This window comes from Xenopus tropicalis, chromosome 9 (assembly GCF_000004195.4).
Source record: "Xenopus tropicalis strain Nigerian chromosome 9, UCB_Xtro_10.0, whole genome shotgun sequence".
Taxonomy (NCBI): domain Eukaryota; kingdom Metazoa; phylum Chordata; class Amphibia; order Anura; family Pipidae; genus Xenopus; species Xenopus tropicalis.
The window spans coordinates 81,260,313-81,272,929 of NC_030685.2; the positions used below are offsets into that span (position 1 = coordinate 81,260,313).

Sequence of the window (12,617 nt, forward strand, 5' to 3'; positions counted from 1 at the left end):
AGTGGCAGTCTGTCCTTGTAGTTCTGACTGCTGAAACAATGTAGCAGAATTTCCCCTCCAAGTCTGTTAATTCTCTGGCAGCTGCCGCATTGTTTCAGAAGTCAGAACCAGCGGTGCAGAAAATCTAATCAGCCAGGCAGATACAGCTTTCCATTGCATTTAATTTTTTTTTATTCAATAAATAACAGACATTGTCTTAGAATTACATCTTTTTGTGGCATAGTCCCCCTTTAAAATAATAAATAACTATTTCTTCTATGGAATTATTGCTAGGAGTTGCTGAATAAAAACTTGTGCACTGTTGCTTTAAAAATCTACCCTTATGGTTGCTGGACTACATCCCATCATGCTTTAATCCTTGCTTTTGTGTGGGAAAAGGCTGGGATTTGTAAGATAAAGAGCTCCGAGTGGCTATAATGTTATCACAATCAAAGACACTGTTGCTCTTTTTCCATTGTCTGCAGTGATCTTACTGGCGCGTCTGGGGTTAATGTGTTTATAATCCATCTCTGCAATGATCTCACTGGCATGTCTGGTGTTAATGTGTGCATAATCTCAATGTGTTCATAATCCATCTCTGCAGAGATTTTACTGGCATGTCTGGGGTTAATGTGTTCATAATCCATCTCTGCAGAGATCTCACTGTCACGTTTGGGGTTAATATGTTCATAATCCATCTCTGCAGAGATCTCACTGGCACGTATGGGGTTAATGTGTTCATAATCCATCTCTGCAGAGATCTCACTGGCACGTATGAGGTTAATGTGTTCATAATCCATCTCTGCAGAGATCTTACTGGCATGTCTGGGGTTAATGTGTTCATAATCCATCTCTGCAGAGATCTTACTGGTACGTATGGGGTTAATGTGTTCATAATCCATCTCTGCAGTGATCTTACTGGCACGTCTGGGGTTAATGTGTTCATAATCCATCTCTGGAGAGATCTTACTGGCACGTCTGGGGTTAATGTGTTTATAATCCATCTTTGCAGAGATTTTACTGGCATGTATGGGGTTAATGTTTTCATAATCCATCTCTGCAGAGATCTCACTGTCACGTTTGGGGGTAATATGTTCATAATCCATCTCTGCAGAGATCTCACTGGCACGTATGGGGTTAATGTGTTCATAATCCATCTCTGCAGAGATCTCACTGGCACGTATGAGGTTAATGTGTTCATAATCCATCTCTGCAGAGATCTTACTGGCATGTCTGGGGTTAATGTGTTCATAATCCATCTCTGCAGAGATCTTACTGGCATGTCTGGGGTTAATGTGTTCATAATCCATCTCTGCAGAGATCTTACTGGTACGTATGGGGTTAATGTGTTCATAATCCATCTCTGCAGTGATCTTACTGGCACGTCTGGGGTTAATGTGTTCATAATCCATCTCTGGAGAGATCTTACTGGCACGTCTGGGGTTAATGTGTTCATAATCCATCTTTGCAGAGATTTTACTGGCATGTATGGGGTTAATGTTTTCATAATCCATCTCTGCAGTGATTTTACCGGCACAAAAAATATTATTTTGTGTTAACAACAATTTTGTGATTATAAAAATGATGTTGCTGTCACAAAATGAATTTATTCAGCACCAAATGACACAAACATTACCTAAATGTTGTTGCCATAAAATTACTAAAAATATTTTTTTTTTCTATTGACAAACATAATCTCTTCTGAAAATATATTAAAGGTGAACTAAACTCGTCAACTTTTGCCTCTTTGCAACGTTCACATGGGGGTCACTGACCCCAGCAGCCAAAAAGCTCTTTTACATACTTTATTATCTATATTTTCTTTATTTTCTTTTTATTCCGGTCACTCCAATTCATGTTCCGGTCTTGCCGCTGCCTGGTTGCTAGGGTAAACCGGACCCCGACAACCAGACAACTGCTGAAATTCGAAGCTGGAGAGCTGCTAAACAAAAAGCAAAATGATTTTAAAAAACAAAAGTAAATAATTAAGACAAACTGCAAATATATTTATCTATTTTTGAGGCTATAGCAGCGTGAAAATACAAACCAGGTGACTGCAGGTAGGAAGGTCAGAGCTATAGCCCCAAATATAATGCTTTTCTGGGGGAAAATAATTTAAATTAAATGTTACTGTGTGATGTTTTTGGGTGGAACAGTGATGTTTGTGGGTGGGGCAGTGCTGTTTGTGGGTGGGGCAGTGATGTTTGTGGGTGGACCAGTGATGTTTGTGGGTGGGACAGTGATGTTTGTGGGTGGGACAGTGCTGTTTGTGGGTGGGACAGTGATGTTTGTGGGTGGGACAGTGATGTTTGTGGGTGGGACAGTGATGTTTGTGGGTGGGACAGGGTTGGGGGGGCAGTGATGTTTAGTGGGTGGGACAGTGATGTTTGCTGGGTGGGACGGATGTGGAGTGGGTGAATGTGGGGTGGCGGCAGTGATGTTTGTGGGGTGGGACAGTGATTTTTGTGGGTGGGACAGTGCTGTTTGGTAGGGTGCGGACAAGTGATGTTTTGTGGGTGGGGCAGTGATGTTTGGTGCTGGGGCCAGGATGTTTGGTGGGTGGGCCAGTGATGTTCGTGGGTGGGGCAGTGATGTTTGTGGGTGGGGCAGTGATGTTTGTGGGTGGGGCAGTGATGTCGGGGCAGGGCAATGATGCATGTGATGCGGGTTCAGAGAATTTGGCCGGTTTTGAGACCTGGAGACACCAAGCGGGAGTGTTTGACCCTGACAGCCCCCCCCCAAACACCAGGCAACCCTATCAGTGAGGCTTCAGATAGTTCATGAGATCAAATAGAAAAATGAATAGAAATTTGAGGAATATTCAATCATTTTACTTATTTATTAGAGAAACCATTGCTGCCATTCCCAGAAAGTTTCCCAACAAAATTGTTTCCTATAAATCTCTACATTTACTGATTATTAATCAATCGGCCCCTAAGAATTAAAAATATTCAGTATTTTCCCATCTGTACGAGTTAATGCCGCAAAGAAAATGGCCGAATACGCAGAATTCAATGTGATGTAATGAGGAATAAATATGAGAAAAAAGGGGTAACAGCAGATAACATTTTATCCCGCTGGGGGGGGGGTCCCCCCCAGCGCAATTTGCCACACTGCCCCTTCTGATGCCGCACTGTATTCATGGCACATACGTTATCATTTGCGGTACCTGGATGATGTTGCAGAACTACATCTTCCCTCCCTCATGCCTGTATCCTTGATTTCTATGTGGAGCCTTCTGGGAGCTGTAGTCCTCCAACATCTGACTTTAATAGGCCCCACCCAAGGGAAGGTCATTGGGGCGGAGCTTGGCACACACCTACTCACTTGCTGGAAAAGGGGCTGCACTGGTTTGTCCCTGAGGAAGAGCACCGTTAGTGCTCGAAACGTCATATCTTTTTCAATAAATAATTTTTATTTTGTATCTTTATATATATATATATATATATATATACACTTGTGTTTTCCTCTGTTTTTTATAATACAGGTATGGGATCCCTTATCCTGAAAGCTCCGAATTACGGAAAGCCCGTCTCCCATAGACTCCATTTTAATCAAATAATTCAGAATTTTAAAACTGATTTCCTTTCTCTCTTTAGTAATAAAACAACCTTGTAATTGATCCCAATTAAGATATAAATAATCCTTATTGGATGCAAAACAATCCTATTCGGTTTAATTAATGTTTTATTGATTTTTTTTAGTAGACTTAAGGTATGGAGCTCCAAATTACGGAAAGACCCCTTATCCGGAATAGCATTCTGTATAACGGGTCCTATACCTGTACAATATTTAACACAAGTTTACAAATCAGTGCCCAACTGGGCACAAGTTGGCCACCAAAACTGTCCTATTTGTAAATCCATAATAAACATCCAACTGCGGAGTGCCTTTCTCTATTCTCAAATGTAAGCTCTTGGGTAACAGTTTATAATCATATACTAATGGTTGGTTGATTCCCCCTTTAGAAATGCAATAATAAAAATAATAATAATAATAAAAATAATGTTTATAATACATCCCCAGTTCTGCCCCAGCCCTGTCTATTTCCTTTCTGATTGCAGATTGAAGTTGACCAGAGGTTATTTAGGTTGGACCAGGGGGGTGCGGGGGGCACAGGGAGGCAGTTGTGCAATTCCCAGTTCAGATGTGACACACTGGGCAGATGGAGGAAAAGTCCAAATGAAAGCGGCGGTTGCACAAAAGCCGGCTGGCAGTTGCATTATTGGAGGTGTGTCTAGCTATTAATGTGGATCACGGAGCTGGAGAGCTGGGAGCTGCTGTGTGGAGCTACTGTGCGCTGCTGCTCAGATCCAGCTATAGAGTGAGTGCCTGACAGTCACACTGAAGGGGTCTCTTAGAATCTCTCTGGAATTTGCCTATAAAGCACCGGGGGCCCCCCACCCCGGCCTGGCACCCTCTCCTCTCCTGCCGGCTAAACAAGAAAAAAGCCACAATGGGAAATGTGCCGAAGAATTTCCAATAAGCCAGAAAAGTTGGAATCCGGGATCGTCGTCTCCTTTTTTTCTTTGATCCTATATTCTCGTTTTGGGAATAAAACAGGGAATTAATGGTGATTATTTTTTTTTCCTTGCGTGGGGATTTGGCACGGGAAGAACAACTGTGCCGGAATCCAGCGCCCGGGATTTCACAAGGTAAATTGGGGAGGGCAAGGTCAGAGTTTTTGTGCTGCCCATGTCACATGTAGGCGATGGTCGGACTAATTCATTTCTATCCCCCCCCCCCCCAACTGGTTGTATTTTCATACAGGTTATCAGAGTGGTATGTGTCTGTACTCCCACCGTGCACCCCCATGTGACTATGTACAAGGACCAAGAACCCCAAGTTGTCTCCTAAACCACTAAGCGGAACCATGGATCTCCATTTGCTGTCCCTCATCGTGGTCAAGTGCCTCTTTCAGCTGGTAAGTGCCATGGTTTTACTTGCCCTTTTTTCCGTGCCCTGGGCACAGGTGCTGCCTGGATTCGCCCATTCTTAGCCGAGGCTTTTGTGATTTCATACTGTGGCTTCAGAGGAAAAAGCAATGTATTTTGGCAAACTAGTTTCAAACTTTTCTGTCTGTTTTAGTCTGAGTCTCTGGTACTGGATAGGTTGGATCCTGGAGAGGAGACAAGAACTCAGAGCCACTTGGGCTTTAAGTTGCCCTTAGTGCAACCAGGCACCTCCCTGCTAAAAGCTGCACAGATCCCCGTTGCTGAATTATGGGTGACCCTAGGGTTACTATAGCTAGGGTGGGGGTAAAGGTAATACAGGTAGCCCAGATTGAGCCAAAGTTGCCGGCCTTTGACTGCAATGCAATAAGTTTCTGAAGAAGATTCAATGTCAAATAAAAGACGAGCCGTTGGCAGTCGCTCTCTCAGTAAGTTCTGTAGCAGCTCCGACTGTCACTTCCCTTCCACCCACTGATATCAGGGTTCAGCGGAATGATTCAGCCAGCACCCCTTACTCTTTGGATTGGGGTGCTCTATAAGCGACGTGTATCCCTATGCTGAAATGTCCCATTTCGTTTCATGGTCACGGAAGAGTTAAAAAAATGTCTAATTCTATTACACGTTACATACCTGTACATGTCAGAATTCATTACATGCAGTATATACTATTCACTACTCAAACACGTGAAGCCCCCCCCACCGTCTCGTTATTCATATAGATACAATAGAAATGATCATTAATTTGCCCTGGAACCAGAAGATTGACGCTGTAAAGAAAATGTATTTGTAAATGCAACATTTAGGCTGAAATTCAAAGAGCACAGGTATGGGACCCGTTATCCAGAAGGATCTAAAAATGCCGTTTTTAAGTGTATTGTTTAAATGAATATAATAATAATAACATAATGATTTGTACATGTTGTAGGGTAACACAGTATTAATGCATATATTATATAGTGGCTTGTCTATATACTGTATATACATATACACCTGTACATATGTTTTTGTAGATTTTTAGGTGCTCCAAATTCCAGAAATACAGGTATCGGATCTCTTATCCGGAAACCCATTATCCAGAAAGCTCCGAATTACGGAAAGCCCGTCTCCCATAGACTCCATTTTAATCAAATAATATAGAATTTTAAAACTGATTTCCTTTTTCTCTGTAATAATAAAACAGTACCTTGTAATTGATTCCAACTAAGATATAAATAATCCTTATTGGATACAAAACAATCCTATGGGGTTTAATTAATGTTTTGTTGATTTTTTAGTAGGCTTAAGGTATGGAGATCCAAATTATGGAAAGATCCCTTATCCGGAATACCCTTGGTCCCGAGCATTCTGGATAATGGGTCCTATACCTGTACCCCTTATCTGGAAATACCAAGAGACTCCTAAACATTCTGCATAATAAATCCTATTTTCATATATTATTTGATAGCTTGAATAGAATGCAGTGTGCTGGGCAGTCTATATATATATATATCTCAAAGGGCAACTTAATCCTGTATTAAACTTAATTAAGTTTATTTTCATTTCATTATAACATATAGACTGCTATATCCTATATACCAATAACCGATCTCTGGGTACAGGGTTTTTAACCATATAGGGTATGGGGTTATAGGTATAACTCTATATTAGTATAGGGGTTTTTAACCATCATTTCCCTGCACCCAAGGCTTTTCATAGAATACCCATAATTGTTTTTTACAGAAAGGAAATGTATAAAAGGTGATCTTAATAGAAATTGCCATTCTAACCAACTTTCCAATATACATTTATTGCCATTTTCCAGTCATTTTTACAGTCTAAGTGCAGTAAAGCAGTATTTGTTTATCCCAATTCTGTCCTCCGGTTCAGACTCTGGACACAATGTAGTGAAGGTGTAATAATCCCCTGGATACTGCTAAATTGTTTTAGGAGTCAGAACCAGCAGTGCAGAGAACAGCCAGACAAATACTACTTTCTGCAATGACACGTTAGAAGCAAAGTTGTCAGGGGTGAATATTGGAGATTATATGTCTGGGTTGAAAGCAGCGGTGCATTTCGGTATGCAGCCCCCAGTACAATCACCATAGGATGAGATAACAGTAATAGCCTCTCTGGGGTGGGGGCAAACACTGAATGTTAATGGGATAAACCAAAAGCTGGCCTGGGCAACATGAAGTAAAATAATAGAGAAAAGCCTGGGGGGCTCTTTGTGCCCTTGCCCAATACGTGCCAGATGTGTTGGGCGCAGCACCCTATTCTCCATATCCAGCTTGGGCTGTATCTTCCCACTGTGTAAGCAAGAGATAGGCAGGGCGCACACAAACACATGCAACATGAAAGCCGCGCAGAGATTGGCTGCGGATATGAGAGTCACGGCCAACCAGTCCCCTCTCTGGCACATTTGCTTGGTAGCCGCATAGACTGGAGGGGGAGCGTTCTATATCAATCAAGGCGTTTCTATGGGGGTTTAAAACCACTTTCAAAGGGATGTACAATCTGGCTTTCTGTCTAATTAAACAACTGCCTTAATAAAGTATCAAAAACTGCCCCCCACGTATTAATTTACGGCATGACGTCATGTTGACAAATACTGTATACTTCCTGAAGCGTTTATAGCCCCCTATTTATAAGGCACTTGGTTGTGTTACTGTTTGTATATAGGCTTCTATTTCTCAAGGGAAATTAGATTTTATTATGCTCCTTATTTTAACGACTATTGTCTATGTTAGCTTGGCCTTTAATTTTTATTTAAGGGGGTCATTGAGACCCATCATAACATGGAGGGGGGGGCTAATCTGGGGTCTTAACCCATAGGTTAAGAGTCAACAGGAGAATGAGGTCAAAAAATTGGCACAATGTTCTTATTATTATTACTATTATTATTATTATTATTATTAACATTTATGTATAAAGCGCCAACATATCCCGCAGCGCTGTACAATAAGTGGGTTTCATACATTGGACATACAGAGTAACATATAAAGCAATCAGTAACCGATACAAGAGGGGAAGAGAGCCCTGCCCAAAAGAGCTTACAATCTAAATACAGGTATAGGACCCGTTATCCAGAATGCTCAGGACCAAGGGTATTCCGGATAAGGGGTCTTTCTGTAATTTGGATCTCCATATCTTAAGTCTACCAAAAAATCAATAAACCATTAATTAAACCCAATAGGAGTGTTTTGCACCCAATAAGGGGTAATTATATCTTAGTTGGGATCAAGTACAGGTACTGTTTTATTATTACAGAGGAAAGGGAATCATTTAACCATTAAATAAACCTAATAGGGCTGTTCTGCCCCCAATAAGGGGTAATTATATCTTAGTTGGGATCAAGTACAGGTACTGTTTTATTATTACAGAGAAAAGGGAATCATTTAACCATTAAATAAACCCAATAGGGCTGTTCTGCCCCCAATAAGGGGTAATTATATCTTAGTTGGGATCAAGTACAGGTACTGTTTTATTATTACAGAGAAAAGGGAATCATTTAACCATTAAATAAACCCAATAGGGCTGTTCTGCCCCAATAAGGGGTAATTATATCTTAGTTGGGATCAAGTACAGGTACTGTTTTATTATTACAGAGAAAAGGGAATCATTTAACCATTAAATAAACCCAATAGGGCTGTTCTGCCCCAATAAGGGGTAATTATATCTTAGTTGGGATCAATTACAGGTACTGTTTTATTATTACAGAGAAAAGGGAATCATTTAACCATGAAATAAACCCAATAGGGCTGTTCTGCCCCCAATAAGGGGTAATTATATCTTAGTTGGGATCAAGTACAGGTACTGTTTTATTATTACAGAGAAAAGGGAATCATTTAACCATTAAATAAACCCAATAGGGCTGTTCTGCCCCAATAAGGGGTAATTATATCTTAGTTGGGATCAATTACAGGTACTGTTTTATTATTACAGAGAAAAGGGAATCATTTAACCATTAAATAAACCCAATAGGGCTGTTCTGCCCCAATAAGGGGTAATTATATCTTAGTTGGGATCAATTACAGGTACTGTTTTATTATTACAGAGAAAAGGGAATCATTTAACCATTAAATAAACCCAATAGGGCTGTTCTGCCCCCAATAAGGGGTAATTATATCTTAGTTGGGATCAATTACAAGGTACTGTTTTATTACTATGGGGAAAAAGGAAATCAGTTTTAAAATTCTGAATTATTTGATTAAAATTGAGTCTATGGGAGACGAGCTTTCTGGATAATGGGTTTCCAGATAAGGGATCCCTTACCTGTGTTGGAAACAGCTGTTTCTACGAAAGTGCTTCATATACATGGGGGGGGGGGGGGCACTTTAAATTTGTATATAAACGTTATCTTTCCAATTGGAGAATGAAATTCATTTTCTACTTCATTATACTGTTAAATTGCACATGTGTATATACGGGGGGGGGGGGAATTCTCATTTTGCAAAAGTTTTTTTTTTTTTTAATCGAGCCCCCCCCCCCCACTCATATAAATCAGTTGCTGCAGTTGTACTTACCAGGCAATATTAAAAAAAAAAAATCCTTGGGGAGATTAAACACCCTCTTTAAAAGCCAGTTTCTCATATGACTACATGAGTTGATTGATTAGTTTTTGAGAAAGCGTGTGTCAAATTCTAATCCGCCTATGGATTGTGCTTCCCATGTAATGCTTTTCCCCCTCTCAGCCACTTTAGCCGAGCAATGAATTACAGAGCTGCAGACCAGCGATAAGGCTCACATTGCTTTCAAATTGCCAGCATCCAGTACAATGAAATGCTGTTTACCTCCTTCACATTTTTACTGGAGGGTTTTCTTGCTACCAAGATGAAAAACACACTGGGAAGAGCATGTTCTTGGCCGCGGAATTAAAGAGAGGAAAAAAAAAGAAAAAAATATATAACTTTTGGTGGATAAAAAAAAAAAAAAATCCCAAAATGCTCTGTTACGTGACTACACACTTTGTACTGTCGTTTAAGCTTAAACATTCATTTTTTTATGGCAGGAAAAAAATATAAAAAAAATAAAAATAAAAAAAACATCATTTTTCAATTCAAAATGGTGCCCCGAACGATTTTGATGGATTAACAGATGTTCATTTTAAACATAAATAGGAATGATCATTGTTTTATAATGGATTTATACATTGGATTAAATAGATGACATTATTATGGTTAGCTATGAACAACAAATAATTGTACTAATTATAAAGTTTTTATATTTAAGTTAAATCTAAAAAAAATTGTAAAATAAGATGGCAAAATATTATATAAAAACAATAAAATGTCAATATTGTGTAAAAATTATTATTATTATTATTATTATTATTATTTATTTATTTATTTATTTATTTTTTAACCCTTTTTTATAAATATTAATATATTATTTTTTAGCAGAATATTTAATTAAATAATATTTTATTATTATTATTATTATTATTATTATTATTATTATTATTATTATTATTATTATTATTATTATTATTATTATTTATTTATTTTTTTAACCCTTTTTTATAAATATTAATATATTATTTTTTAGCAGAATATTTAATTAAATAATATTTTATTATTATTATTATTATCTGAACCTTTTTTATAAATATTAATACATTATAATTTTACAGGATATTTAATTAAATAATATTTTTTATTATTATTATTATTATTATTATTATTATTATTATTATTATTATTATTATTATTATTATTATTATTATTATTATATATTTTTTTTTAACCCTTTTTTATAAATATTAATATATTATTTTTTAGCAGAATATTTAATTAAATAATATTTTATTATTATTATTATCTGAACCTTTTTATAAATATTAATACATTATGATTTTACAGGATATTTAATTAAATAATATTTATTATTATTATTATTATTATTATTATTATTATTATTATTATTATTATTATTATTGTTATTATTATTATTATTATTATTATTATTATTATTATTATTATGTGTACCCTTTGTATACATATTAATATATGATTATTTTACAGAATATTTAATTAAACTATTATTTAATTATTATTATTTGAACCATTTGTATAAATATTAATATATTATTTTACAGAATAGTTTAATATAATTTGATTATTTTATGTATTCATTTATCATTTATTTTTTTAGGTATTTTATGGTACATGAACATTTGAGAATTTTTTTTTAAACAGTTTTGTCATTATTATTTTAGTTATTGTTCAAATTATTATAATTATTATTATTTGTATTCTTATATTTAGACTAACATAAATAAGAAAAAAAATCCCACGTGATATTAGACTATAACACACAGGTGTGAGAGGCAGGAATAGAAAAAGGGATTTGGATTAGGTCACTTAGTGCCACAGGAGCAAAACCGCTGATGCTCGTTGTTACCATCTGTCCCCTATTAAAAGCCAACGTTAATTAGTTGTTTTGCCGAGTGTGCAATTTGGCAACATCTAAAGGGTTAAAACCTGCCACGAACGTGGTGACAAATTACACCATTGTTTAAATGGGAAATGATAGGCCCATCTACACCAAATATCAAGGTAAAGTTTGTGTTTTATTAAATCAGTAATTAAAAATATTTTTAAAAAAATAACCCAAAAACATTCAGACATTTAACGTTTTACAACTGGCTTAAAATTGCAACAGCAATCTGGTTACTAGGGCTTAAATACCCCAGCAACCAGGCAGCTGTTTTAAAGTCAGAATGGAAGATCAGTGGACCAGGGTCTAAAAAGAAAGATAAGAATACCAATAACAATAAAACTGAACTCTTACTGGGGTTTTTGTAGCTGTTGTTGCTGGGGTCGGTGACCCCGACGACCAGATAGCAATTTCATTTACAGGCTGGAAAAAGGCAGATAAGGCAGGATAATCATGTAAACTAAATAATGAATGCCAAACCTGCTTAGAACAGGAACAACATATTACGGTAAATATCTCATTAACTGGTCAATACATTTGTCTCCAACCTATAAGGCATATCTAGTAACAGTCTGCTGGGGACATTACTACATTACAACCCACGGAAAACATGTCTTGAATAGACACCTATTAAAAGTTCTGTGAAATAAAAATGAATTGTTTTCTTAGGGGTATATTGATCGTGCTGAGTAAAAAGTGGAGTAAAATATTACCGGTGATGTTGCCCACAGCAGCCAATCAGATGCTTTGCTTTGGTTTTCTAACTGTTGAAATCTAATTGATGATTGGTTGCCCTGGGCAACATCACCGGTAATGCTTCACTCCACTTTTTACACAGTATGATAAATATACCCCTTTAGACATCCTTCCTAAAAACAACACAGGGGCCCAATTGCTCCCACCTCCCTAAAGACCTGGCTTATCCCTCTAGGTAAGTCCCTACAATGGGCAGTTTCCTTGTATTCCAATGTTTCACTAATCCTGCTGAGAATCACTGGGGCACCAAGACCCCACAGAGCACCTATACCAAAGTCTGGCACTACCATAGCCACCATAGGACCTAGTCCATGCATGGTTCCTACAGTTGCTCCCCAAGTACCCCAAAAATGTAAGGATGACTACCCTTAGTATGGCCTTCAGATATAACATTCCTCCACTTGATTTGCCACAATAATCTATAATCTCAGTAACCAGAAGTGTTTGCTTCAGAGGCTCAAATATTGTTCATGAAAAATGCAGCTGTGTGGCCAATGGGGGCAGCCATTTAAATTG

General features: G+C 37.5%; 1 protein-coding gene across 1 annotated transcript in view; it reads left to right on the top strand.

Annotated features, from left to right (window-relative positions):
* Window positions 1-4,192: 4,192 nt before the first annotated feature.
* The window catches only part of nxph2 (neurexophilin 2), a 79,441-nt gene continuing 71,016 nt past the window's right edge, over window positions 4,193-12,617 (top strand). Inside the window, exons 1-2 of the mRNA XM_002933934.5 lie at window positions 4,193-4,634; window positions 4,750-4,903. Of these exons, the coding sequence (XP_002933980.1) occupies window positions 4,853-4,903 (51 nt within the window). The 5' untranslated portion in view covers window positions 4,193-4,634; window positions 4,750-4,852. The remainder of the gene's footprint in view (window positions 4,635-4,749; window positions 4,904-12,617) is intronic.